Source organism: Botrytis fragariae (genome assembly GCF_013461495.1).
Source record: "Botrytis fragariae strain BVB16 chromosome Unknown tig00000045, whole genome shotgun sequence".
NCBI lineage: Eukaryota > Fungi > Ascomycota > Leotiomycetes > Helotiales > Sclerotiniaceae > Botrytis > Botrytis fragariae.
Window position 1 is genome coordinate 1,819,469 of NW_023500991.1, and position 24,999 is coordinate 1,844,467.

At 41.8% G+C, this 24,999-nt stretch overlaps 8 protein-coding genes across 8 annotated transcripts; 3 read left to right on the top strand and 5 right to left on the bottom strand.

Moving 5' to 3' along the window:
* Window positions 1-641: 641 nt before the first annotated feature.
* Window positions 642-2,524, top strand: Bfra_003753 (putative amine oxidase protein; the record flags this gene model as incomplete). The annotated part of the gene is made up of 3 exons (XM_037334157.1): window positions 642-870; window positions 1,113-1,566; window positions 1,618-2,524. The coding sequence occupies 3 exons, from the start codon at window positions 642-644 to the stop codon at window positions 2,522-2,524; spliced, it is 1,590 nt and encodes a 529-aa protein (XP_037194244.1).
* Window positions 2,525-4,421: 1,897 nt separating this feature from the next.
* On the bottom strand, window positions 4,422-5,335 carry Bfra_003754 (uncharacterized protein; the record flags this gene model as incomplete). Its single annotated transcript, XM_037334158.1, has 2 exons — window positions 4,422-4,851; window positions 4,905-5,335. 2 exons carry the CDS (start codon window positions 5,333-5,335, stop codon window positions 4,422-4,424), a joined length of 861 nt encoding a protein of 286 aa, XP_037194245.1.
* A 927-nt stretch (window positions 5,336-6,262) lies between these two features.
* Window positions 6,263-7,001, bottom strand: Bfra_003755 (putative cytochrome c oxidase assembly protein cox11 protein; the record flags this gene model as incomplete). The annotated part of the gene is made up of 3 exons (XM_037334159.1): window positions 6,263-6,315; window positions 6,373-6,829; window positions 6,885-7,001. 3 exons carry the CDS (start codon window positions 6,999-7,001, stop codon window positions 6,263-6,265), a joined length of 627 nt encoding a protein of 208 aa, XP_037194246.1.
* Window positions 7,002-7,707: 706 nt separating this feature from the next.
* Bfra_003756 (uncharacterized protein) lies at window positions 7,708-8,505 on the top strand (the record flags this gene model as incomplete). Its single annotated transcript, XM_037334160.1, has 2 exons — window positions 7,708-7,950; window positions 8,113-8,505. The coding sequence occupies 2 exons, from the start codon at window positions 7,708-7,710 to the stop codon at window positions 8,503-8,505; spliced, it is 636 nt and encodes a 211-aa protein (XP_037194247.1).
* Window positions 8,506-9,780: 1,275 nt separating this feature from the next.
* On the bottom strand, window positions 9,781-11,415 carry Bfra_003757 (uncharacterized protein; the record flags this gene model as incomplete). Its single annotated transcript, XM_037334161.1, has 2 exons — window positions 9,781-9,964; window positions 10,049-11,415. 2 exons carry the CDS (start codon window positions 11,413-11,415, stop codon window positions 9,781-9,783), a joined length of 1,551 nt encoding a protein of 516 aa, XP_037194248.1.
* Window positions 11,416-12,667: 1,252 nt separating this feature from the next.
* Bfra_003758 (putative glucan 4-alpha-glucosidase protein) lies at window positions 12,668-13,975 on the bottom strand (the record flags this gene model as incomplete). Its single annotated transcript, XM_037334162.1, has 1 exon — window positions 12,668-13,975. One exon carries the CDS (start codon window positions 13,973-13,975, stop codon window positions 12,668-12,670), a length of 1,308 nt encoding a protein of 435 aa, XP_037194249.1.
* A 2,793-nt stretch (window positions 13,976-16,768) lies between these two features.
* Bfra_003759 (putative dna polymerase protein) lies at window positions 16,769-18,343 on the top strand (the record flags this gene model as incomplete). The annotated part of the gene is made up of 1 exon (XM_037334163.1): window positions 16,769-18,343. One exon carries the CDS (start codon window positions 16,769-16,771, stop codon window positions 18,341-18,343), a length of 1,575 nt encoding a protein of 524 aa, XP_037194250.1.
* A 1,543-nt stretch (window positions 18,344-19,886) lies between these two features.
* On the bottom strand, window positions 19,887-24,224 carry Bfra_003760 (putative xanthine dehydrogenase protein; the record flags this gene model as incomplete). Its single annotated transcript, XM_037334164.1, has 3 exons — window positions 19,887-21,612; window positions 21,661-22,971; window positions 23,047-24,224. The coding sequence occupies 3 exons, from the start codon at window positions 24,222-24,224 to the stop codon at window positions 19,887-19,889; spliced, it is 4,215 nt and encodes a 1,404-aa protein (XP_037194251.1).
* Between the last annotated feature and the right edge of the window lie 775 nt (window positions 24,225-24,999).

Below are 24,999 nucleotides of genomic sequence, written 5' to 3' on the forward strand. Positions count from 1 at the left end.
TGATCTTCACATCCATCCCACCAAGTTTCAGCATCGTAATCGTATGGATTGAAGCTTGAGCACAGATGGAGGAAGGGGGACTAGCTCGAGAGAAGAGAGAAGAGAGAAGAGAAGAGAAGAGAAGATTGAAAAAAGATGAAGAGGAAGAGGAAGAGGAAGAGAGGGAAGGAAAGAAAAACTTGTCTTTTCATCAAGCTTCTATAACAAATCATTCTTCTACTTCTCCCTTCATAAGACCTCAATCTACATCTTCATCTTCATCTTCATCTACATCTATATTTATATCTACATCTACATCTACATCTATATCTATATATATCGAACTTTATTACAGACCACTCAAATAGTACTCCGTACTCGTGTAGTAAACTTCAACCAAAAAGTCAATTGAACACTCACACAAAAGAAATCATTCAAACAATGCCATCATCAACTAGTTCTCCAAGCTACGAGCACACTATTTCCAATACCAATACCACTACCGCTTCAGCTGCAGCTACCCCCGCCACCACTCAAGAGAAGCCGCTTAGGACTGACATGTGAATATTCCATTCTTTTACATCTTCTTGATTATTGTCTATTTTTTTCTCTCTCTTCATCTCTTTCCTTTCCTTGTCTATCTTGCATCTTCCTTCATAATCATGTCCGCCGGCCTAACTGATCGATTCCCTAGAAAGAAAGTCGCTATCATCGGAAGTGGTTGCGCTGGAATCGGGGCTCTATGGGCTTTAAATCGAACGCACCATGATGTTTACATTTACGAAGCTGCGGATCGATTAGGAGGTCATACAAATACTGTCAAGTATCCTCATAATGGCAAAACAACTCCAGTTGATACAGGATTTATAGTCTTGAATACTGCTACGTATCGTAAGTTAATCCCTTGCCCAATCCCGCGCTACACACAGGATTCACAAATAGTCCCGACTGGCAGATTAGATGCAAGTTTCCAATGTTAAAAAGCAATTCGATACTCGGAAGAAACTCTGCATTTCATGCCAATTGGGTCTTTTGATTAAATTGAGAATTTGAAAGCATCTGATTGTTGGACTGCAGTCCGATCCATTGCCATATAACACTCCAGAACATATAGGCTGACAAACATGTTATAGCGAATTTCATAGCTTTCCTGAATACCCTCAATGTTCCTACCGTACGTACTGAAATGACCTTTGGGGTCTCTCGAGATAAGGGATTATTCGAATGGTCAGGAACCTCACTCTCATCAGTATTCGCACAACGAAAGAACCTCTTCTCATTAAGGATGTGGAGAATGATATTCGATATCATCCGTTTTAATCAATTTGCTTTGGACTTGTTGAAAGATGAAGAGAAGAGTGAGGAATATGTGAACGGGTATGTGAATGGGAATGGAAATGGAAATGGAAATTCAAAGAACATTCATCATGCGGAAAAACAAGAGACTATAGGTCAATATCTGGATAGGGAAGGATATTCGGATGCATTTCGAGATGATTATCTTATACCAATGACTGCAGCTGTGTGGAGTACAAGTCCGGATAAGTGTTCTCTAGAATTCCCAGCCGTCACGTTGGTCCGATTTATGTAGGTCGAAATTAAGGGCATAGTTTATTTGAACATTACTAACAAGCTTAGGTGGAATCATCATCTATTGAGCACTGTCGCTGCTCGTCCTGACTGGTTAACGGTAAAGAATGGAGCGAAAACCTACGTGGATGCCGTAATGAAAGGCTTTCCACCAAATCACATCTTCCTCTCTACACCCGTCGAGTCAATACGCAATGATGATGATAATCGTATACGCCTATGTCTCGAGAATGGCAAGGAAGAGATATTTGATCATGTCATAATAGCTACTCATGGAGATATCGCATATAATCTGGTCCGATCCTCTTCCACATCCACCGAACGTCGCATTCTTACTGGATTTCAAACCTCGAAAAATACAGCTGTCCTTCATTCCGATCTTTCTCTCATGCCTCAAAATAGAGAAGCTTGGTCCGCTTGGAATTATATTACTGCTTCTTCTACTTCTTCAACCTCGAAATCTAGAAATGTTGACCAAGTTTGTCTGACATACAATATGAATATTCTTCAGCATATTCCGACCTCCAAATTTGGTGATGTTCTCGTCACACTTAATCCTTTATTTCCACCAAAACCAGAACTCACACACAGTACATACACATATCGTCATCCACTTTACAATACTCGTGCTATAACCTCTCAGTCCCAACTTCCAGAAATTCAAAACACAAGAAATATATCTTACTGTGGAGCATGGACCAAATACGGATTTCATGAAGATGGCTTTAGTAGTGGAATCAAGGTAGCAATGGATCACCTAGGTGCTACTCTTCCGTTCGAGTTTAAAGATAGTACCTTTAGTCGAGGTAAACGTCCTGTACTTGGGTTGAGTGATTTGATCTTGAGGATTTTTATTTTGGCCATTCAATGGTTTGTGGTTAATATACTAGAGAGAGTCCTTTTTATCGAGAGAGGCAAATCTCAAGTGGATGTCAAAAGGAAGAAGTTTGTTTGAACTGTTATGGATGAATAGGCTATCAAAGATCGAAAAGGATTTGATGACCTGAGAGAATGAAAGGAAGATTGCATATGTTTGATGTTTATGAGGAGTATGGAGTATTGGGAAAAGTACCATTGTTAGGTTCAAAGCGATGCTCTAAGATATACATTTACATTACATTAATACTATATTGTTCAAGTAACCAGAATCGGTATCGAAGTGTCGTTTCTGTTGAAATAGTAACATAATCATATAGTAGCATAGCATAGCATAGCACAGCATAATCTCCACACAGCAAGATAATCATGTACTCCCAAAGAGGGCTCAATATTATAGTATCCCATGTTAGTGGCTCTTTGTGCTCTTGCTTTGTGACGTATACGTACCTATCTATTGCAATCATGTTAGCGAGGGTATCTATCCAATTCTAAGACTATTGAGAAGAAAAGAGAATCATTAACCTGCAACCTGCAACCTACAACCTCCCCCCTTTCCCTTTCCCTTTCCCCTCACGATTCCATTCCTACCCGATCCTCAATATAGATACTGTACACATAAATAACGGCCGCCTACCAAATCCCTCCCTACTTTCATATATCACCAAAGATAAAAACGACAATAAAAAGATGGGGGCAAGCCCCCAAGCCCCCGGTGCTCGCTGCGCTCGAAGTTTGGGAGTCTTGTGTGTGTGTGTATTTTTGAGGGAGGGGAGTGTGATATTGTTATTTTCGTGTGGTTTGATGTAAGTTGTTATAGTGGATGGAAGTACCCAGGTGTGTGTGTGGTTGTTCTGCTTTATTGGGCCTTGAATTTGGGGGTAATGTATGTTTTCATTTCTGTGTTTTCTCGTGCTATCCCATCTGCTTTCCTCTCGTCAAATTCTACCCTAATCTCTGTTCTCAAAGACTCCGCACTTCTTCCCACCCTTTTCCCCTGTAACCATACACCATACATCTCAAAAACACCCATTGACTCGTACACCCTTCCTTAAACCCCCACCCGCTCACTCACAAGTAAGTAGGTAACTTCTCTCCCTCCATACAAACGTAAACACATCCGCGTAAATCTTTTTAATCCGAGTACCATTTACATAAATATCAAATTAACATTCTTCTACGTACCTAGGTATCCTACTAGGTAACAGGTACCGGGTCAAGATCTTTTTATCCCAAACCCGTACTCTCCCTAAAACATCTATTCAAGTAACCTCAAGCCAATATTCAAACTTTCCCAAGGCCATCAACGATTCTTGTTCCACCACCGTCCGAGCATTTCATTCCACTCCACCAATACTTCATTTCAACGCCATACTGTACCATACCATCCCATCCCATCATATCCATAAAAAAAATAAGAAATCCATACCCATACCCATAATCCATCCATACCAAGGCAATGCCATCCCAATACAAATGAAAATCCTCAAAACATTTACTTCCCGCTACCATAATATCCCTTTTCGCATCACATCTCATCTCAGAACTCCATCCATGAAGCAAATTCATCCCGTGGACCCTTAAGCGCAAATCGTGAATCATATCCCATCATATCCCATCCATTTACCCAGTATGCCAATCCTAAAAATCGACATGCGTGTCATGAAATCGAATGGTATAGTACTGTGTCCTATTTTACCATCCGAAAACTCTATCCAAATAACAATCATGCGTGTATTCGTAACCCTGAATCGTGTTCAAGAAGATCTATCCGGCTGTAACATTCCAACGGCGTGCTATCACCCAACTATTCGAATCGAATCGTTCAAACCGCCACATCAACTTGAGACAATGACGAAATGATGATATGGATAAGAAGATTATCTGGCGTGCGTTACATTTCTCTAGGTTGTGTTTGTCTTAATATTTATAGGGCGATTGTCGCTTTAACTCTACGAGGAGTTAGAGGAAGGTACTTATTGCAATCTTCTTGCTGCTCGACGTTCCTGTCTCGCTCGACTCTCCCTATCGAATCTTGGCTGCTCATACCATTTAAAAGTATGGCCATCTTCTCTCTTCACATCGATCATTCTCCTGCCTCTCTCAAACTGTTTCCTGTAATTTCTCCCACAGCTTCCACAATAATTTGGATCGGATTCCTCGGGCTCTGTGAACATTTGACATTGTCCAGCGCAAAAGGTAAGATGTGATGGCATGAAACTCGTAAGATGAAAATGTAACTCGCAATGTGCTGGGAAAAAAGCGACAGGACAACAGTGACGGCATGAACGTTGGGGTCCAGGTATGACGGGAAATGTACTCTCCGGTCGGCCCATCGCAAGAGGTGGGTTGAAATCAATAATTTGATGACGACCATGTGAGAGATAGACGTTGCGAATATATTTACTATATAAAAAAGTTAAAGAATGATCATACGATGGATTTTGGGTGATACAAACTTCATGAGACTGAAACAGACTGCATCAATCGGATTAAGATACTTGAAGATTCCCATGATAATCTCCGGAGGTGTAGTAATGAATGGATTGTGCTTCTTCTCACCCAACTCTAGGTTATCCTTTATAATTGATGAGTCCTCATCGCTATAAGGGGGAGATATCGGTGATACTGCAGGTGTTAGTGCCAATGGAAAGATCATTTTAAGAATTTCTTCCTCAAAGGGTTTCAAATATTCTACATGACTTCGTTCTTCGAATAGATCTGAACCAGCTTCCTGAATCACACTAATCGGAACGTGGGCCATGTTATAAGATGTATTCGAAGAGGAAGAAGAACGGCGAGATAGCAAAGGAGTTACGTGAGGTGATTTCGGATCTTCATCGTCAAGACGGATGTTTGCACCAGCCTCACCAATCTTTTTCGTGGCCATCGTTTGGATGATAATTTGAGTGACAATTATCAGGTGACCGCTATGGAATGGTAAGGTAAGATTACTTGGCTGCGTGAAGAGTGAGCGTAGGCCTTTAATCACCCAAGAACTAGGCAAGCATAGGAATTACTGACCTACTTGAGAATGAAGAACGAATTCCAAACCGAGGTCGAATTCTGACAAAGGGATATGGAGAATGATATTGCTGTTATCAATTTCAATACGGAGGTTACCTTCTCGGACCCCGAAGTAAATGAACAGTCTGTTAGCAAATTGTAGTAAGGTAGGTTACTGCAGTCAATACAATCGAGGAAAGGGCGAGCTAATGAAGTAGGGAGTGGTGGAGGTTCAATTAAAGCTTGTTTGTTGTTTAAAGGAGTTTAACTGGTTAACTCTGCTTACCAAATTAGTCCACGGGTGAATGAATCACTTCATTCTTCTACAATTCTATTTTGAATGGATTAACAAATACCTACATACCTACCTAGGTAGTGAATAATGAATCAGTTATGAGACATATTGAAATGCTTTCCTATTTATGGTCAAGTGTCCGATTTCCCGTGAAGCTTCTAAAATTCATCATCATGTATGGTAAGCCACTGCTCATCACATATACTGCAAGAGACAATTTGCAGTTTTAGATTATCAGGTAGAAGGAAGAAGGAAGACGGCAAACGTAATGTCAAATAGGATTGGAAAGGCAGGAGAGGGAGAGAGAGAGAGAGAAGTGTTAGTGACAATAGACAGTTAAACTATGATAGCTACTTGTACCATAGTAATACATCCTAGAATAGCTGAATAGATATCCAAGTAGTCAAAACTACAGCAAATACTTATACCATAGCAATACAAACAACGCAAATTTATACACTCTAGAGCTTTTAACTCCTCCCAATGCAAATGAATATAATGCATCTCATACTTCTTTTACATACCAACAGGCATAGCTTTCAGATGCCCATTCTTATCATATCTAGCCTCTGTTGAATATATTAATATCTTTCTCACCCTCATATTTGAATCAGAAAACGACTTACTGAAAAATGTATAACTCAGAGTAACCTGCTCAATCCCTCTCATATTCGGATCATTGACGAAATCCGGATCAATATAGAAAAACACTGGCATATCAACCGTTTCCCCAGCATTCAACCTTTGCTCCTCGAAACAAAAGCATTGAATCTTGCTAAAATATGGAGCCACTTGCCCAGGCGTCACACTGTAAGTGGCCACCCCAATTATATCCTCATCAGATTTATTCGTAGCAGTATAAAATGCCAGTGCCGTTTCTCCTGGTAAAACTCGAACTTCTCTCTGTTGTGGTGTGAATTTCCATGGTAGAACATCCGAAACAGAACCATTAAAGGTTACTCGTATACGTTTTGCAGAAGTGACAGGTCTGAGTCTTTCGGATGGATCTTCTCCCTCTACACCACTGCCGCCATGTCCGGGTGCTTTGATCGGTTGCCCTCCCCATCCTGTAGTCTGGCAGATCTGGAGAAGTATATATTAGCTGGGGAGTAGTGAAGTGGCGTGTCATGAGATATACCATTTTATACATTGGCACAGAACCATATGAGAAGGCTACAGTTCCTAGAATGATACTGAGTGTATAGTACATAGTCGAACTATTCTTTTGTGAGAATGGCGCTCTCAATTGTTCCATCGTTGGAGCTACATTCCCTCGGGGGGTTGAATTATTGGAAATACTTCTGCTTATTGAAGGTTTGAAAAATGGTGTATTTGTTCGCTTTGATTTCGCACATGATGTACATATCCAATTGGCATTTTTGCTACTCAGAGCTCTCGATATCCGTGGTATAGAATTCATTATGTGATTGGAAAGTTGTCTGTTAATATAAAATCGAATGAATGATTGAGAAAGATTATTGACTAAGACCGGATCATGATCGGGATTTGAATGAGTAAGATAATCCGGGCCCGAAATCTGGGGAAATTATTCGGTATCACTCGGGATGTGTTTACTATGTCTGACAGCAATATGATGTACAGCAATACAGCAATACAGCAACGAATCCTTCCAAGATTCTGAGACATTGATAAAGGCATGAAATCTTTAATTTCTGAAAGTATCCGATTTACCACCGATTATTGGAAATTAGATATATCATGACATCCTATTCAATACTGTCAAATGCGGAATCTTCTCCTTCCTCTGCAAGTTGATTACAAAGGAAAGAGGGGTGAACCAGCTGGCAGTTGAACTAACATCTTTCAATGACATCAAGACAGAGCACTGAGATGAATCCAGACAATTCCAAGGGTTATAAATCTCATCATAAAGAATTCATCCAATTGCCCCCCAAAATTCATATAAAACTCCTCATCTCAGTCCCTTATTCCTACTCATCATGCTTTCACCAGCCATCCGCAATTTACTTGTCAAAGGAAGTCAAAACACCAAATATACTCCCCGTCTACTCTCCACGTATAGAAAAACAACTTCATTCAAGATTCCCATTCCATTGAGTATCCAAAGTCGCAATATGGCGTCTAAAACCCCCAATTCATCGCCCCCTTCCCACGATATGGTCTATTTTCCTCAAATGACCTCGGATCTTCCAGCTTCCTCCCATGAATTTCGTAGAGTACTTGTATGTCCATCAAAAATTTCCTTTTTTCTCATAACATTGCTTCATCCAACTATATGCCGTCCATCCCAATGCAACATACCGCTCCTCTCCCTTCATTTCCACCTCGTTATCTCCCTACCACCACCCACCATTTCATCCAACTTTAGACTAACACTCCCCCAGTTCACAGGTCTCTACTCCCAGGTCGTCCTCATGACCATCCCCGTCGGCGGCGACATAGGTGACGAAGTCCACACAGTCGACCAAGCTCTCACCTTTACTTCCGGCACTGGCCTCGCCACCATCAACGGTAAAAACCAAGAAGTTAGAAAGGGAGATTTGATGGTCGTACCAGCGGGAACTCAGCATCAATTTGTAAACACAGGGAAGGAACCATTAATTTTGTATACGATTTATTCGCCAGCAGAACATGCGCCAACTACGGTGCATAAGACGAAGGAGGAAGGGGATAAAGAGGAGGATGAAGGAAAGGATGAAGCTCCGGCTTGGTCAAGGAAGAGTAAGGAGGAGAATGAAAAAGAGGGATTGGTAAAGTTGAGTGGGAAATATGATTAGAAGAGGAAGAGAATGAGAAATAAATTACGAGATTAGTGTTGATGGGAGATTTGCGTGGTAATCTTGAGATATATATCAGTTGAGAATGATAGGTGTAAAAGAAATGAATTCTGAAGAATAACCCATATTTTGTATCATGATACCTTTACCTTGTTTCAACAGTCTTTAAACTCATCTCGAAATTCTCCTTCCTTTTTATGACTTTACACCAACCCATATACATATCTTCATAAAATTCGAGAATCCAATTCCAAAGTCGTCTAATAAAAACGCCCCTCCTCTCGGTCCCGCCCATCTGCACCTATGACTAACATCCACCCCACTCCACTCCTCTTTTCCACCCACAATCAAAAAAGAAAATATATACATAAATAACTCGTGCTCTTCCATCAAATCATGCAACAAAATAAGCAAGTTGGCGCAGTGGAAGCGCGCCGGGCTCATAACCCGGAGGTCCCCAGATCGAAACTGGGACTTGCTATGTGTGATAAAAATATCTTTTTGCCAACTTTTTTGTTGTGTAGGAACGGGGGATGAAATTCTTTTGATTTTCTAATTTTTCTGGGGGGGAAGTAAGGAGGGAGGAAAAAAGAGAAAAGAGGAGAGATTGTAGTCAAATGAGTGAAAATTAACGCATATGAGGGAGGGGAGGAGGAATTAATCGATTTTATCGTCTCCAAGTTTTTCTTTCTTTTCGGTTGATAACCGAAGGCAATTTATCTTCACGATTCTGCATATCTGTGAGCAACCTTATGGAGTTTTTTTGGGTAATATTGATGACATTGATAGATTTACTTAGGGAGTTTCTTAATTTTAGACTATAGCGCGGATTAGGATGGCGATGTTATTAGAGGAATCTAGGAGAGGGTATTGGATATTATATCTTGAGAGAGGAAAATGATGATACGTATTTTCATGGTAGTTACAATTTCAAATAGGCCCGATGGAATGATGGAATCTATCTACAGGATGAGAGGGAGAGGGACTGTCTGTCGAGATTTGATTTAGAGTGGAATCTGGGTTAGTGTTCGGTTCATTGTATGTGAGGATTTGGAAGTGTTTGAATGTCATTTTGAGCTTCTGAGACGAGGTTCAGGGGATTCAATTTCGCGAGAGGAAGCAAGCTTAATTATAATTACTCTACAATTCTCCCATATCAAATACTCCCCATACAATTCCCAGCCATGTAAGTTTCCCCATTGCAACAACCCAAGAGCTTAACAGCAAACTACATATTATACGTCAGACTGATATCCCCACAGTACAAATCAATATTCAAACATCCTTCAAACTCCCAATAATACCCAACAGTGCAACGATAGCCGCAGCGGCCGTCACAATATACAAAGCTAATGTCCAAGCTGTGATCACATCACCGGTTACTGCCATAAACCAGGTTCCTACTATTAGACTGAGGAGTAGCGGGGTGATGACTACGGCGCTGAGTCGATATGGACACCTGTTTATTTGTTTATATGTTAGTATCTCATCTCAATTTTTATCAAAACCAGAGATCAAAGAAGAAAAAAAGAAACCAACTTACCAGTCATAAACCAACTCCAAACTCCACCTCCCCTCCAACGGTCCTTTAGCCCTCTTTGCACTCTCCCCCTTCCCGTCCTTTTTATGACTCCCTTCATTCAAACTCTTCTCAACCCACCCCAGCCACGCCCTCCCTAAATCCTCATCCCACTCTCCCCTCCCAAACCACGGAATACTCCTCCTCTTCACCTTATACGCCGCATAAAACTTCCTCAACACCATTTTCTCCTCCTCCTTCAGCCCAATCTTGGTATGCGCACCGCGTTCAATATCGCATTTATACAGACCAAACCCCGTGAGCGATTTGAGGGAGAAAAAGCGTCGAGCGCCTCGGAGAGAGCGCTCGGCGTGATGGAGAGAGGAGAAGAGAGTACGTGGGTCGGAGAGGGAAATGTAGGTTTCGTGGGGATCGAGGGAGGAGGTAGGGAAGTAGCCGAGGACTAGGTACGGGGATTGAGGGGGGAGGAGGAGAGTGGTGAGGGCTTGGAGGGAGGAAGTGGTGGCGGATAAGGGACGACTGAAGATTGGGCAGGAATTGGAGGATGGGTCGGGGTGGGACTTCTCGGGTTGTCTCATTCTGCTGGTGAGTTTGTGTAAGCACGAACGAGAGTGAGAGTGGGTGGCGGAACTATGAGAATGTGTGCTTGCTGGGGAAGAGATAAGTTGATGAGCGGGAACCAGATGAGTGAGTGTATCTGCAGTTAGTTCAGTTACCGATTGCGAGTCATCACCCGTTTGCGTGTCCTCGGATTCCGATGGACTTGAATTTTCCCCTGTGGTCGATTCTTCCAAAGTTTCAATTCCCATTTGGGAATTCCTCTTCCTCTCCTCCCTTTCCTCCCTCTTATACCTCAACCTATCCAGAACCCTTCTACAAGCCACCCACAAAATCCTTCTTTTCCTCGCCATCAAATAAAGCAACCAAAGTCTCGGTTCTTCCATCTTGCTCAACCACTCTACTCTCTGCTCCCACTCCTTCCTCCGTTCCACCTGCCACCATTTCAATTCTCTGAGTTTGCGTTGGAGATTATTCTTCTCCTCTCCAAAGGCATGGAACATGGGAGAATACTCCGAGTAATTGTAATTACCGGATTGCAATTGCAGGAAGAGGCGAGCTTCGTTGCAGGTGAGCCCCACGCGACGAGCGCAGGATTCGTCGGCCCAGAAGAGATTCCCGTTGGAGGATTTAATGACTGCGGGAACAGGTCCAAGGGTGGGTGAATCGGGGAATTGATGTGTGCTCATTGAGAAGTGGGCATGGTGGGAGGCTGAACTAGGGATGAGGGATTGAGAGGGAGAGGTACTGGTGCTGTTTATCGAAGAGAGGCTGAGGGTGGTGGGAGCACCGTCTTCGATATCGTAGGACATGATGATAGGGATACGGAAAGATAATATAATAGATCTCAAGGGCAAAGTATCAACGATCTTATGAGAATTTGGCTATGTGCACAAGTATCTAGAGATTGAAGAAACGAAGGCAGAAGAAAGACAGAACCAAAAACGAGAATGCAAATAGGACGAGAATCTTTCAGAATCCAAATGTCTGAAGACACTCAAGAACTCTGCGATAATGATTCTTCCAAACAAACGTCTCATCTCTCCCCCTTTATATTCTCGCATCCTCCTCCGCGCCTAAGATATGGCACCAAATGACCCTTTCCCCTTCATCCTCTCTCCCACCCAGCAACATCACGAAACAACTCTCTGAAAACTCTTTCTCTCTCTCCTGAATATTCACGATCAACGACAGTAACTCTCAAAGTTTATAACAAACTTTCCTTTCGTTTTTTATGATCATCGCTTTTCCTTATTGGTCGGAAGTGATCAAGATGACTTCTTGATCTCGTGAGCACTTGTCCTATGATCTACCGACTGATGGGATTGCAATATCACAATGTTAAGTTAGGAGGAAGTTAAGAGAGAGAAACAAAAATAGATTATTGGTAAAAATTGTGCCTTGTGAATCAATACTTTTTAGAATCAAGATGAAAAGCATTAGAACAGGTGAGTAAATAGCACTGAGTACTTTGCAATGAATACCTAACTAGGTACCTATATATCGATTCCGACCACCGAGCAAAATCGGATGAACCAATTGAGGATTGCCTATCGAATTGAGATGGGTGGAAAGATAGATGTAACTAGGAAGGCTTTTTTGTTCTATATTTTTATTTCACGTATTAAAAAGGAAGATGTGGTAACTTCCGAGCTTCCCTTAGCACCAGGAGTGGAACGGATAGAATGTGTTGATATGATAACCCACAAGTATTTCGGATAAGAGTCTCTGAAAATCAACTATTTATTGATTTATTCTATATTCCTTTTGCGTTTATTTACAACTTATCTCGCCATATATCAATCACACATCTAATAAATATGAAAGAATACTAGATACAAAATGACATAATTAGAAATTATACCTCATATCCTCTTCTATCCCATCAGCCCATACATATATTGTAAATAGAATCGAATAATCGAGTCATCTACCAAGTCATATCAAACAGTACAACTTCTTCATACATGTAACCGGTCTGATGTATCAAGACAGGTGAGCTTATACTGATGTTTATAAAATAACCTTTGTAGGTGATAAAATCATTTATCGTAAAACTATAAACTAGAGAGAATGTGATGTACCAGGTCTTTCACCACCCTCTTCTGACATATCCGAATCGGTAAATAGTTCCACGGACTGTGTTCGCCTATCACGATCATCATTACCCTCATCTATCCTGCCTCCTTCAAAATTTCCCAAAGAAATTCTCTTTCTACTCATCCTAATCGTTTCATCCGATGGAACATTATTATTTCCATCTCTGGAAATAGTTTCCTGTTCTATATTCCCATTCCCATTTCCATTCCCAAACATTACTGAATCCCCATTTGTCATTTCTCCACCCATCCAAATCGATGTAATCGGTGTTCTCTCCAACGCAGTCGTAGGAGTCGTCTGCGCATCACTATCCTCTCCATCTCCTATTGTCCATCTCCACTTTCTCTTCTTGTCCTTGCGCTTACGTTTTCGCAACCCGGGAGTTTCTAATCCACTTTCTGCCATTCTTCTTCGCATTTCTTCAAATGGTCCCGGAGTCTGTCCTCCATCGCGTGTTTCATCACCAGTGTATTGCATGGTTGTATCGAGAGTGTCTAAAGTCGCGAATTCGGGATCTGTGGCGGAATGAGGAGAGTCTTCGGATAGAAGATCGATGTGCGATTTTACATATTTATTAGTGGTGATGGTTTGGGTCAAAGGGTCATCGTATTCTACTTTCTTCGTGGCCTTGTTTGCTAATCGTGTTGCGAGTCGACTTGCAGTATTTGGTGTCGCAGGTGCGACGGCGCTTGGAGGTGGGAGTGGTGAGTTCCGAAGGATACTATGGAGAGATTTGGGATGTGTATATGGAGTAAGTCGTCTCATACTTCGCGGCGATGCACTATTCGAAGCTTGCGATGCAAAGGTAAACATCTTTTTATCGGATGAGCCAGCTGAATGTGGAGGGGTAAATGTGAAGTTTAGGGAGTCTTTGGGGTGAGCTGAATCTGGGTGAGCTGAACTTGGGGTATCAGGATATGATATCGCAAATGGGCCAGGAGTCGCAGTGCGCTCTGATGGATGTATATATCCATCTTCTGCTTTTATATTCGTTTGGAGTCGTGTCGTCTGAAGTCGTGAAGGCATGGGTTGAATTCTCAAGGAAGGTCTAGCTTCAAGGCTTGCCGGCTTTGATATTTGTGGTGAGGCATTTTCAATTGCTGTTGCGTATGCATTTGAAAGTGTATTAAATGCAGTTGGTGACGATGGATTAATGTCTGATTTTAATGCCGTGGAGGATTTTCCGATGGTTTGTGGAGCAGATGGGGTCTTGATCTGTAAAGACAACTTCGGTCTCTTTGGTGGTGACGAATGCCGAGGAGGGAAAGACATAATTATAGAGGAGCACTGTTGAACAGGTGCCAGCATCATAGTCAGAGATTTGGTAGGATTCTTAATAAACTCTTCCTTGAATGTATTCTGGTCCGTGGTACGAGAGTATATATTTGAATGTTGAGTGTTCGTCTAAGAATCGAGACTTTGATTTGGGTCACAAAAAAGTCGCAGGTGGCCTAGGTAGCTTAGATATAATGGATCTAATCTACCGATAACAAGGCGTAGTCGTAAACTTCGTCAAATGATTTCGTAATTTCGTAAGGCGGAAGACAAATAAGTAGGAAGAGAGAGAAAAAAGATATGAATAACTGCCCCTCAAGTGAAACCAACAGTGACCGTGCCGCAGCTATATGTATATCACCATCGACCTTTGCCTAGGCCAAGAAATAGATGAATAAAATAAAACTGGGGAGAAGTTCTGATGGGAGAGTTTAGAGTTTAAGCACAGTCTTATCACCTGTCATGCATCTGCTAATTAAGTTTGAATTGCTTATGCTTGTGAGGTATGGGAATAGGCGCGATGTTTATAGAAATGATGTGACGAGGGGCTTGCAGTGCAGGTTAAAAAAAACTGAACCAAGCAAATAGAAATATTTCATTGACTTCCACGTACTACAGGTTGACAAGCATTCGGGATGGTCATCAAACCACCTTACTAGGCTCATCTCATAGACCCATATAAGGATTCAATGGTTGTTGTGGCTCCTTGAAGCGCTGTGGAAGGATTTCCCGAGAAGTTGAATAATACAAGTATGAGGAGTTAGTTACCTTAGCTTAGTTTACGGAGCGATGGTCAGCAATACTCGAGTAGGACGTTTCTATGATAGTCAAGGTAGTAGTAGTCGTTGGATTAGCAAATTGGAGTAGTGAACGGAGATGGAGTAACAGATTTGGGCTGAATCTGGGATCTCGGACTATCGGAGTGGATGGTGTCCATGGGTGAGTGGCGCCTATGCAAGGGTCCTTTTTGAATATCACACCGCTTGAGCGAATAGAATTTTGACTTGGAAAATCAAGACTATTCAAGACGATTGGTTGTTTCAAGGGGAATGGGACCAGTGAGTGTGGTGGCTTGATCTTATTATAGGAATTCTTGCAATATCAACTGTTACTTTTTAATAATTGATTTCGCCCCTTTAGTCCTCCTTAAGTAACTGATCCCATATGCTATTTATGTTATTTCAATCAATAATTCATGATAGATCCATAGGATACCTAGTTATATCTAGAACCTCCCTTCATGATAGCCTTGTAGCCCTGTGAAATAACTTTATCCGTCCTTGAGAGACGAATAGCTGAAGACGCTCTTTGGCGTTAGTATCGCTTATTGAATGGGTGATAATGACAAGGAAACAATACGATTAGAAACAAGTAATGGATGAGATCTATGGGGTAAAATCTTGGCTTCAACATACTATTGATTTGAATATAATTCAATTGTTACATAAAGTGAACTATGTTTTGATTTGTCTGGTTGATCGTATTCGAAAATGTTGAGTTTAGAATTCCGAGAACCACTTTCTGGTGGCGAAGGCGATGAAGGGGTTACGAAAGCAAAAGGGGCGATGGCGATGGCGATGGCGAGAATGCTACAAAGTTTGCTTCGTACTCGTACTGTACCCACTGAGTACGCCGACAGTGTAAAGTATTTTCTTGGTAACTCTCCACATCAAACGCGTGACTTATTAGATGTATCTCAAAATAGAATTCTCGAAAAGAAAGATCTCCAAACTCCACTTTGAGTCCACCATAAGATATGTTTAGACATGATTAGACATGTACAGTGTAAACGTGTCTTGGAAACAAATTTCCGCACAAAGTTCTAAGAATGGCATCTTTGATTCTGGCAGTCTGATCGACTAAGGTATACTATTGCTTATCGATAAGCTCCACTCCGTCTTACATTTAGATCAAAGCAAAGGTATATCCGACGATAACTTGATGTGTTTGACGTCGACTTACACCATACATCCATACATCCTGATATCCAAACGGATGGATCTGCCTAGGTAGAGTATCATTGACAACAATCCCAATCCTTCTCTTTGCTGTCAAACTTGGCATCTTCTCTTCCTCCCAGAACCTTCTTTCGGATGAGACTTCATTCACTTGGACCAAGACAAAGACTAAGGTTCAATATCACGATACCACACGACACGATACGATAAATTAACTTCAAAAGAAAAAATGGGACCAAAATCTTCACATCCACCTGTCTCATCGTCGCCAGCAAACTCAAAATACTACTGAGCTAATAATAAATCATCATGGCAAGAAAGGATCATAGGATAATCATACATTTTGTTAGTCAGCCCCATTAGGATTTCTATATTCATCACTATTTCGTAAACAAACACGTCACTTCCAAAAAGTATCTATTCTGATGATCGGAGTTTGTAGGATTATGACTGTTTTTACGCGTCTGTCTTTGAAAATGAGAATCCCGCTCTAAAATCAGTACCTTTGGTAAATATTCACATCTGGTTTCCTCTCTCTGTCTGTCTTCCTCTGATCTATGAAACATGGCTGATGTAATAATAAGTAGGCTGTACAACAGGTAAGACTTTCTCTTATTGTCAAAGTCGGCTCAAAATAGTACAAACTCTACAGACCTATGTATATCCAAGTTCTAAGTGATCACTTTAGAAACAAATCATCGTCACATGCAATTATGAAGCTCGACATCGTGGTCTGAGTAAATTACAATTAATCAATGAAGCCAAGAAAATCTGTCCCGATGTTGTTGTTGTGTTGGGAGAAGAGTTGGGTCGATTTCGTGATGCCTCCAAAATGTTATATAAACATTTGGAAAAATTCAGTTGGTCGGGAAAAGTCGAACGGTTAGGATTTGATGAAGTATTCATGGACGTCACAGATATTGTCGACTATAATCAGAAACTTCTCAATCCCAATGATTTGACCCACTCCTTCCTTCAAATGGACCGTAATGATCCTACCGCGGGGTTTACCTTTGATGCCACGAAGATTGCTGGCCATGGCTATCCCGATTTGCAGCCGTGCGGCGAAGCATCTCCTCAATATACACTGAATTCGGGGTCGCCGAATAATGATATCGGACTACTTACTCGGTTGATTTTGGGTTCACATCTTGCCCAGCATTTAAGATTAAGCCTGGAAGAAGAAAAAGGCTACACTTCAACCGTTGGTATATCCACGAACAAACTTTTGAGTAAATTGGTAGGCAACCTTCACAAACCAAAAGGTCAAACAACTCTTCTCCCACCTTATGAAGCGTTACCCAGTGATGATGGACTACAAAGTAATGTCACAACATTCATCGATAGCCATGATATTGGTAAAATACCTGGTGTTGGGTTCAAAATGTCTCAACGTATTCGAAACCATGTTCTATCACGCCCAGCCGATTTTGAAAGTGGGTTGATTTATGGAGGTACCAAAGAATCTGTTACAGTCCGTGATGTTCGTCTCTTCCCCGGAATTGGCCCTGAGATACTGGAAAAGCTTCTTGGAGGATCTGGGGCAGAGAGAGGTATCGGAGGTAAGGCTTGGGCATTGATCAATGGTCGCGATGATTCAGATGTGAAGGATATCCGAAAGGTACCATCTCAAATCTCAATCGAGGATTCATATATCAAGCTTGATACTATGCCACAACTAATAAAAGAGCTCCGAATACTTACAACAAGTCTCTTGAATAGAATGCATCAAGATTTACTTGAAGACGATGAAAAATCTAACATACCATCAAAACGATGGATAGCTCACCCCAAAACACTCCGTTTGTCCACCCGACCTCGTCCACCCTTGAACGCGGATGGCACCAGAACCCGCAGCTTCAATCGAATATCCAGATCCGGACCCGTACCCAATTTCGTTTTCAATTTAAAAGATGGTAAAGATAGTATTGTCGAACGACTCATCCAAGAATCTCTAATACCCATGTTTCGAAGATTACATCCACAGAAAGCGGACTGGAATCTGAGTCTGGTCAATATCGGAGTCACAAATATGATTGAAGCAGCTACTGAAGACGGATCTTCAGGCGGCGTGGGTAGAAATATAGGCAGCATGTTCAAGGGACAAGAGGCGAGGCTTAAAGAGTGGAAGGTGCAGGATAGAGACACACCACCTGATTTCGTGGCAGATGGGAATCAGCTTCCTGTAAAGAAGCATCCTTCCAGTGATCGCGTTGAAACAGAGTATACCATGGGCTCAGAAGACATAGTTCGCTCGCAAGATGCGGTGGACGAACTAGATTTTTGGAATGTAGAGGATGAGGAGGAGGAAATGGATCATCGGGAAATTTGTCATGTGTGTGGTGCGATGATGCCCGCTTTCGCAATGCCAGCTCATGAACGCTTTCACAACTGGGAGGGGGAATGAGAAATATCAATCTTGATGTGGGACCTTTTGGAATGAATTGATGACTTGTCATTACTATCATTACTATGTATGAGTGGGAGTGTGCATGGGCAGGGAAGAATAAAGAGATAACAGACCCGGGAGAGTGGAATCACATACATGACTTAGAAGCTAGAACAAGATACCCATCTCATCTCATCGTATACCCCATAGCTATAGCTAGCTCACCATAATAAATAACCACTATACACAAACTTTCCACCCAGAAGTATCTAGGTACCCGCATATCACATCCTATAAATACCTACGTACATATCTACTAGATATTATATACATATATAGGTACCTAGTGCTGCCTATCCTATCCTATCCTATCCTGTCTCACCTCGCACAGACAAACAATTTATTTCTTACGGAAACCCCAACCACCCAACTTCCAGAAGCCAAATAGATTTTTTGAAATACTAATACCATAGATGGGGGGAACCGGAAGATCAGTGATCACCCGGGGAACTTGTGGATGCCATGCTTGACAAGTCATCATTTTGGAATATGTATGAGTGGGCGACGGGGATTGTGTTCCTTCGATTGTGGAGTCGGGGGGGAGGGGAGGGAACTGAAATAAATATGTGGATGCTCGGGTAGGGTGGGAGAGTGCGAATAAGAAGAAAGGAAGAAAGGAAGAAGAGAGGAAGAAGAGAAGAAGAGAAGAAAGAATTAGCACGACTTGATAAGACACGGGAAAACATGATATCTAAAATATATTTCTATCTATGAATCCCTGTCCTACTCTACCTCACTCTACTCTATTCTACACTGTCAATTCAGATACAATTCTACTTTACGTTGTAGGAAGAACTATTCTCATTTTGTATATATACATATATGTACAAGTATATGCAAAATTTCCACGAGTAGATCGAATGATTACGTTGTATTCCTTCCTTACCAAATCTCAAAATCTCAAATCCCAAACAAGCAATTACTACATATATACCTATGATTGGTTACCAAATCATGTGTACATATCCAAATATACCTACCTACCTAGCTACTTGAAGGACTTGTGTTGTCTCACAATGGTCAGAAGACGTTGACATCCTATCGACCTTGCTTTGTTCATTCCATACTGTTTACCATGTCTGTGTGATTTATAAATATCTCCGATTCTATCTCTATCCGCAATAACAACATATTCATCATCTCATTGAAGCTCATTTGATACCAGTTCTAGAGTTTTATTTATGGCGGGTTATAATTGAATCATAATTCTCAGCAGGCAGGTGTAGATCGTACATCAGTGGAGAAAACAAAGAAATTTCATTGTCAAAAGTGCCATGAGAATGATTTCTGTATGCTTTAAATTCACATTGCTCATTCTTATATGCAAAAACAAAGTATCTCAAAAAGTAAGTCACTCAGAATTCGTGTCTCTGATACCCCAACCATGCTAAACCAAAAGATTGCTCCGCATATCTCCAAGAAATCATCGCACAATCCCAAAAACTCCCACCAAGAGCCAATTTTGCCATATCCCTCATTATTTGACCATCATCATATCATCCTAAATACTCATAAAGAAACTCTTCTCCCCCTCTCTTGGTTTCACCTCCGCTCTCTTCAAAATTGGATCCGCACAGCTAACCCTAATTCTTTCTGGTGTTGCAGGACTTTCCAATACCAGTAATCCGCCACCCTTGACATCCTCCCCAATTTCAGCCTCAACACCATATTCTTTTCTAGCAGCCTTCAACGCATCTCTAATCGCGAAGAATACTGCACTACCCATGAAAAGTGGTGGCTCACCTACTCCTCTACTCCTCTGAATAGTTTTAAGATCTTCCCATTCCACGCCTTTAAGTAAAGAAACATTGAATTCTTGAGGAATATCTCTAAACCCAGGGATTTTATATGCGCCCGGTCCACGAGTAGCAAGTTGTCCAGCCATTGGTCCTGCACGGAACCAGAGGGATTCCTCCGTAGTGAATAATCCCATTCCTTGTACAAAAGCACCTTCAATCTGTCCATAATCAATAGATGGATTAATAGAACGACCAACGTCCATTTTGATATCGGAACGTAAACATGTCCAATCACCAGTTAAAGTATCGATCTCGACTTCGGAGGCTGTGACTCCTTGGGTGAAGTAGAAGAACATTTGTCCGGTGTTAGGCCCCCATGTATAACCAATATCTGGAGTCTTGTAGAATCCATTTGCGGAAAGATTGACTCGGTCGAAGTAAGCGGCATGAGCTAGCTGTTTCATTGTGGCATCAGGGCCGAATTTCTCTCTGTATGGAGCAAGTCGTTCATTGATTTGAGCACAGGCATTGAAGATAGCATATCCATTCAGATCGGAAGAAGCTGATGCAGCAGTAGAAGAGGTGTTGGCTACTGTGTTAGTGGCAGTTTCCGAGATGAATACATTATCCAAGGGAACGCCAAGTGCTTCAGCTGCAACCATCATCATTTTCGTATGAAGACCTTGACCCATTTCGGTACCACCATGAGCTACAAGAACAGATCCATCGTGATAGATATGAACCAATGCTCCAGCTTGATTGAGGAAAAGTGCTGTGAAAGAGATACCAAACTTTGTAGGTACAATCGCGAGTCCTCTCTTTTTCCACTTGTGCTCTGCGTTGAATTTGGTGATTGCCTCTCGCCTTGCGGCATAATTCGATTCTTCCTGCACCTGCTTATACATCAATGGCACATGCCAATCCTTAAGGGCTTGATTGAAATGAGTTTGCTCGTTTGCCTTATAGAAATTAATCTCTCTAAGCTTCTCTGCTGGCATACCGAGACGATCTGCGACTTCTTCGATATATGACTCCGCCATGTATAAACCTTGAGGTCCACCAAATCCTCGGAATGCAGTATTTGACATGGTATTCGTCTTGCAAACACGACCTCGGACATGAATATTGGGGATCATGTAGCAGTTATCAGAATGTGATAATGATCGATCCAATACAGCACCAGAAAGATCTTGCGTCCACCCTCCATTGCAGAACATATCCAAATCGAGTGCTTGAATTTTGCCGTCTTTATTGATGGCAACTTTCCACCTAGATAAGAAAGGATGTCTTTGACCAGATGTGATCATATCTTCATCACGATTGAGCATGCAACGGACTGGTTTACCAGTCTTTTTGGCTGCAAGAGCTACAATGCCACATAATTGTATGGAACGAGTCTCTTTTCCACCGAAACCACCTCCAAGCCTCTTGACCTTACTCACAACTTTGTTTGCAGCAACGTCACAAACTTGCGCTACATAAGTTTGGCTGATAAATTGTTAGCTGAAGAATATTGTTGCATCCGATTTTACTTACGTTTCTGTTGGATTTTGAGTTCCAGACCAAATTTCCATTTCTCCATCCTCGATTTTAGGTATTGCCACACAAGCATTGGTTTCCAGGTAGAAGTGCTCTTGTCCACCCATTCTAGAAACACCAGTAAAAACATGATCTGCCTCTTCGAAAGCCTTTTCTGGTTCTCCTTTCTTTATGTACCTGTAATGATCGAAGAAACTTTCCTTTTCGATGGCTTCTTCCATTGTGAAAATTGCTGGTAAGTCTTCATACTCGACTTTGACAGCTCGTGCTCCTGCACTTGCATGTGCTGCGCTATCAGCAAGAACTATACCAATTGGTTGACCTGTTGTAAATACTTCATCAACAGCAAAGAATGGTTCGTCACAAACTGGTGCTCCCCAGAAGTTGGCTTCTGGACTTGGCATATCTGTATGATCAACATATTGAACTACACCTGGTAGATCCATTGCAGGAGCAGAATTGACGCTTAAGATTTTAGCATGTGCCTTCGATGACAAAACTAAGCATCCATATAACTCGTTCTTTTGGACTGGGATGTCGTCGGTATATTGTGCTTCTCCACATGTTTGCTTGAGGGCAGCTACGTGTGGACTTGCTTTCCCGAGAACATTCTGTTGGTATGCAACAGTGGCTTCTCTATCTTCTTTACCGAAAGATATTATACGTTCGATCTCTGGTACAACTTGTGCGTCTACTTCCAAATCCTTGATCTCGAAAGTAGATAGAATTTCATGGTAGAAGCGATAGAAGAAGCCGAATGCAAGTGACTTGCGGTAAGTCGCCATTCCTCCAGGAACGCTAAAACTAAGATTGAAGTCCTCTTCCAAAGCATTCATAGTCCCTTCCAAAGTTGCGGGATCTGAAAACTTTTTGCCTAACAAATAAGCACCAGCCTTTCTAGCCGCGATTGTGGTCGGAGCCATTCCTCCGTATACTAGACTTGCACTGGTTACAATATGCGAATCGTCGATGGCAACCCTAAGAGCTGCATTGACGATAGCAATATCATCATCCTTACGTTTCGACTGCTTGTATGCTCTTAAGTACTCTCCCTTTTGAGTCACGGGTATACGAATGCTAGCAATAATTGCATCAGGAGCGAGTGCGGTCAATCTGTAACCTTTGAAAAATTCAGACATGGGGATTTCTGTCTCCTTATCCAGAGATCTTGCGACTAGAATAGCGTTTGATGCAACAAATACAGGATTGAGATCGGAGATAGGAGAAGCAGTAGCTAAATTTCCTGCTGGGGTACCGACATTTCTAATCTGTCGACCTGCGAAATATTTCAACTGCTTATGGATGGCTCTGTAGATATTGTTAGCATATAAAACTTGTCAAATGCAACCTTGGTCTTGTTGTTTGACGCTTGTGTATCCTCACGTTACCCGAAGGAAAAATATGACAAGATTCAATGATAGACACCAAAGCATCAATGGCAAGAATATGAAAAATTCTGGGACAAATGGATCTACTGACTTGAAAACCTGGCCCTTTTCGGGTCCGTAGTGCTTCTCTGCTTGTTGGACAATCGACTCCAAATCCGTGAGGATAACATTGCCCCCGATCTCTAAATGGTCATCCTTGAATGAAAATTGCCTCAATTCAGGAATATCCCCGACGAAAACCGAAGCAGTGTATTGCATAGCCTTGAATTTGATCTCGATTTGCGTTTCTGTACTTCCACCGATAATCTTTGCCGATGGATAAACGCTCTTGATCTCTAATAGTTGCTCCATAGTCACAGGACGATACCACTTCTTCTTCTTATTGCCAAAAGCTAGAGGTTTGAATTCATGCCTCATAAGTGGTGGGGGAAATATGAGTTCAGTGTCCGGGTTATATTCGATAAATCCAGGAGGTGTAAAACGTTTGATAGGTTGATCGTCCTTCAATTCGTTTTTACAGCATCCACCACTACCTCCGCCATTGTCCATGCAACATCCACCTCCTCCATTGCTTTTAGATTTTCCACATGCAGCCCCAGAACTAAAAGTTTGAGCTGCATCCAGAATTGGGCGATATCCTGTACACCTACAAAGGTTTCCATCGAACGCTTCTTCTACATCATGTTCCGAAGGGTTCGAGTCATTCCGTAAAAGTGCATACAAGCTCATAACTATACCTGGGGTGCAGAAACCACACTGACTACCATTTCCTTTCGCAATTCTCTCTTGCGTAGCATGCGGCCTTTTTGTATTTCCAATTCCTTCTATTGTTATAACATGCTTTCCGTCAACACTGACCAGTGGCGCTAAGCATGCGTTCACGCTTGCATGATATATTTTCTTAGTGGTTGGATTGTATTGAGAAACAACAACTGTGCAAGCTCCACATCCTCCTTCTGCACACCCTAGCTTTGTGCCTGTGAGGCCGATTCCACGGAGATATTCAAGAAGAGTGATCTCTGGATCCATATTATCGAGGACAACTCGTGTGCCGTTGAGATAGAAACGGAGGGTATCATCGTAAGAGGTTGTTACGGAAGAGAGGGAGTGTCTGGAGGCAAGAGAAACTGCAGGTTCCGGTGAGGGATTCGGGGAGACAGCAATAGGTGCCATTGTGAGTTGTGAGAGTGATACCTCTCCAAGGTCAATTATCGAGGAATATAGGTCGCCAACGCCCCTTTCAAGATATGTTTCCTGCCACCAAAATCTTTCAGTGCCTCTTAAAAGTTAGTTCTTTTAAATAGGTGAGATAGTTAGAAGCAGAAAACGAAAAGGAAAAGAGCAGAATATTTCAAAGAGAGAATGTATCTTTCTTTTAGATGGAAATAATAATGTATTGGGCCTGCTTCTTATCTTGCAACTTAGGCCGATGGAGGTCTCCGATATATCTCAGACTAATAATCTAGACCAATCTCTTGGAAGATTCAGAGAGTCAGTGAAGGCGGGGTTAAATTGATATGAAGTGGCAACAACTCTCAAGCAGGTACACCTATGTGAAAGTATTCATTGTCTAAGGGTAGGTATCTCCAATAAATATGACAGGATTAGGACTTGTACCCCCAAAATTGGCAGGTAAGTGAACACCCCGAATGGTGCTTACCATCTCATTACCTTCATTCGTTGGGTAACTCAAACTCGATATGCGAGGATGCTTTAGTAGCTTTTGGTGGATAGTGGGGTTGGAGAGTCGGAGGTTGAAGCTTAGCCAAACATCAACTTCGGATATCGCCTGGAGATATGTGCTTAGTCATGGTTTATTACATAATCTCATGCAATTGGGTCAAGTAGCTTTTCCTCACATAGGACTTCTGCTTCATCGATAACAATAACAAACGACAGGAACACTGCAGTTAGTTACCCATCATTCAACATCTATACTTGTTGAATT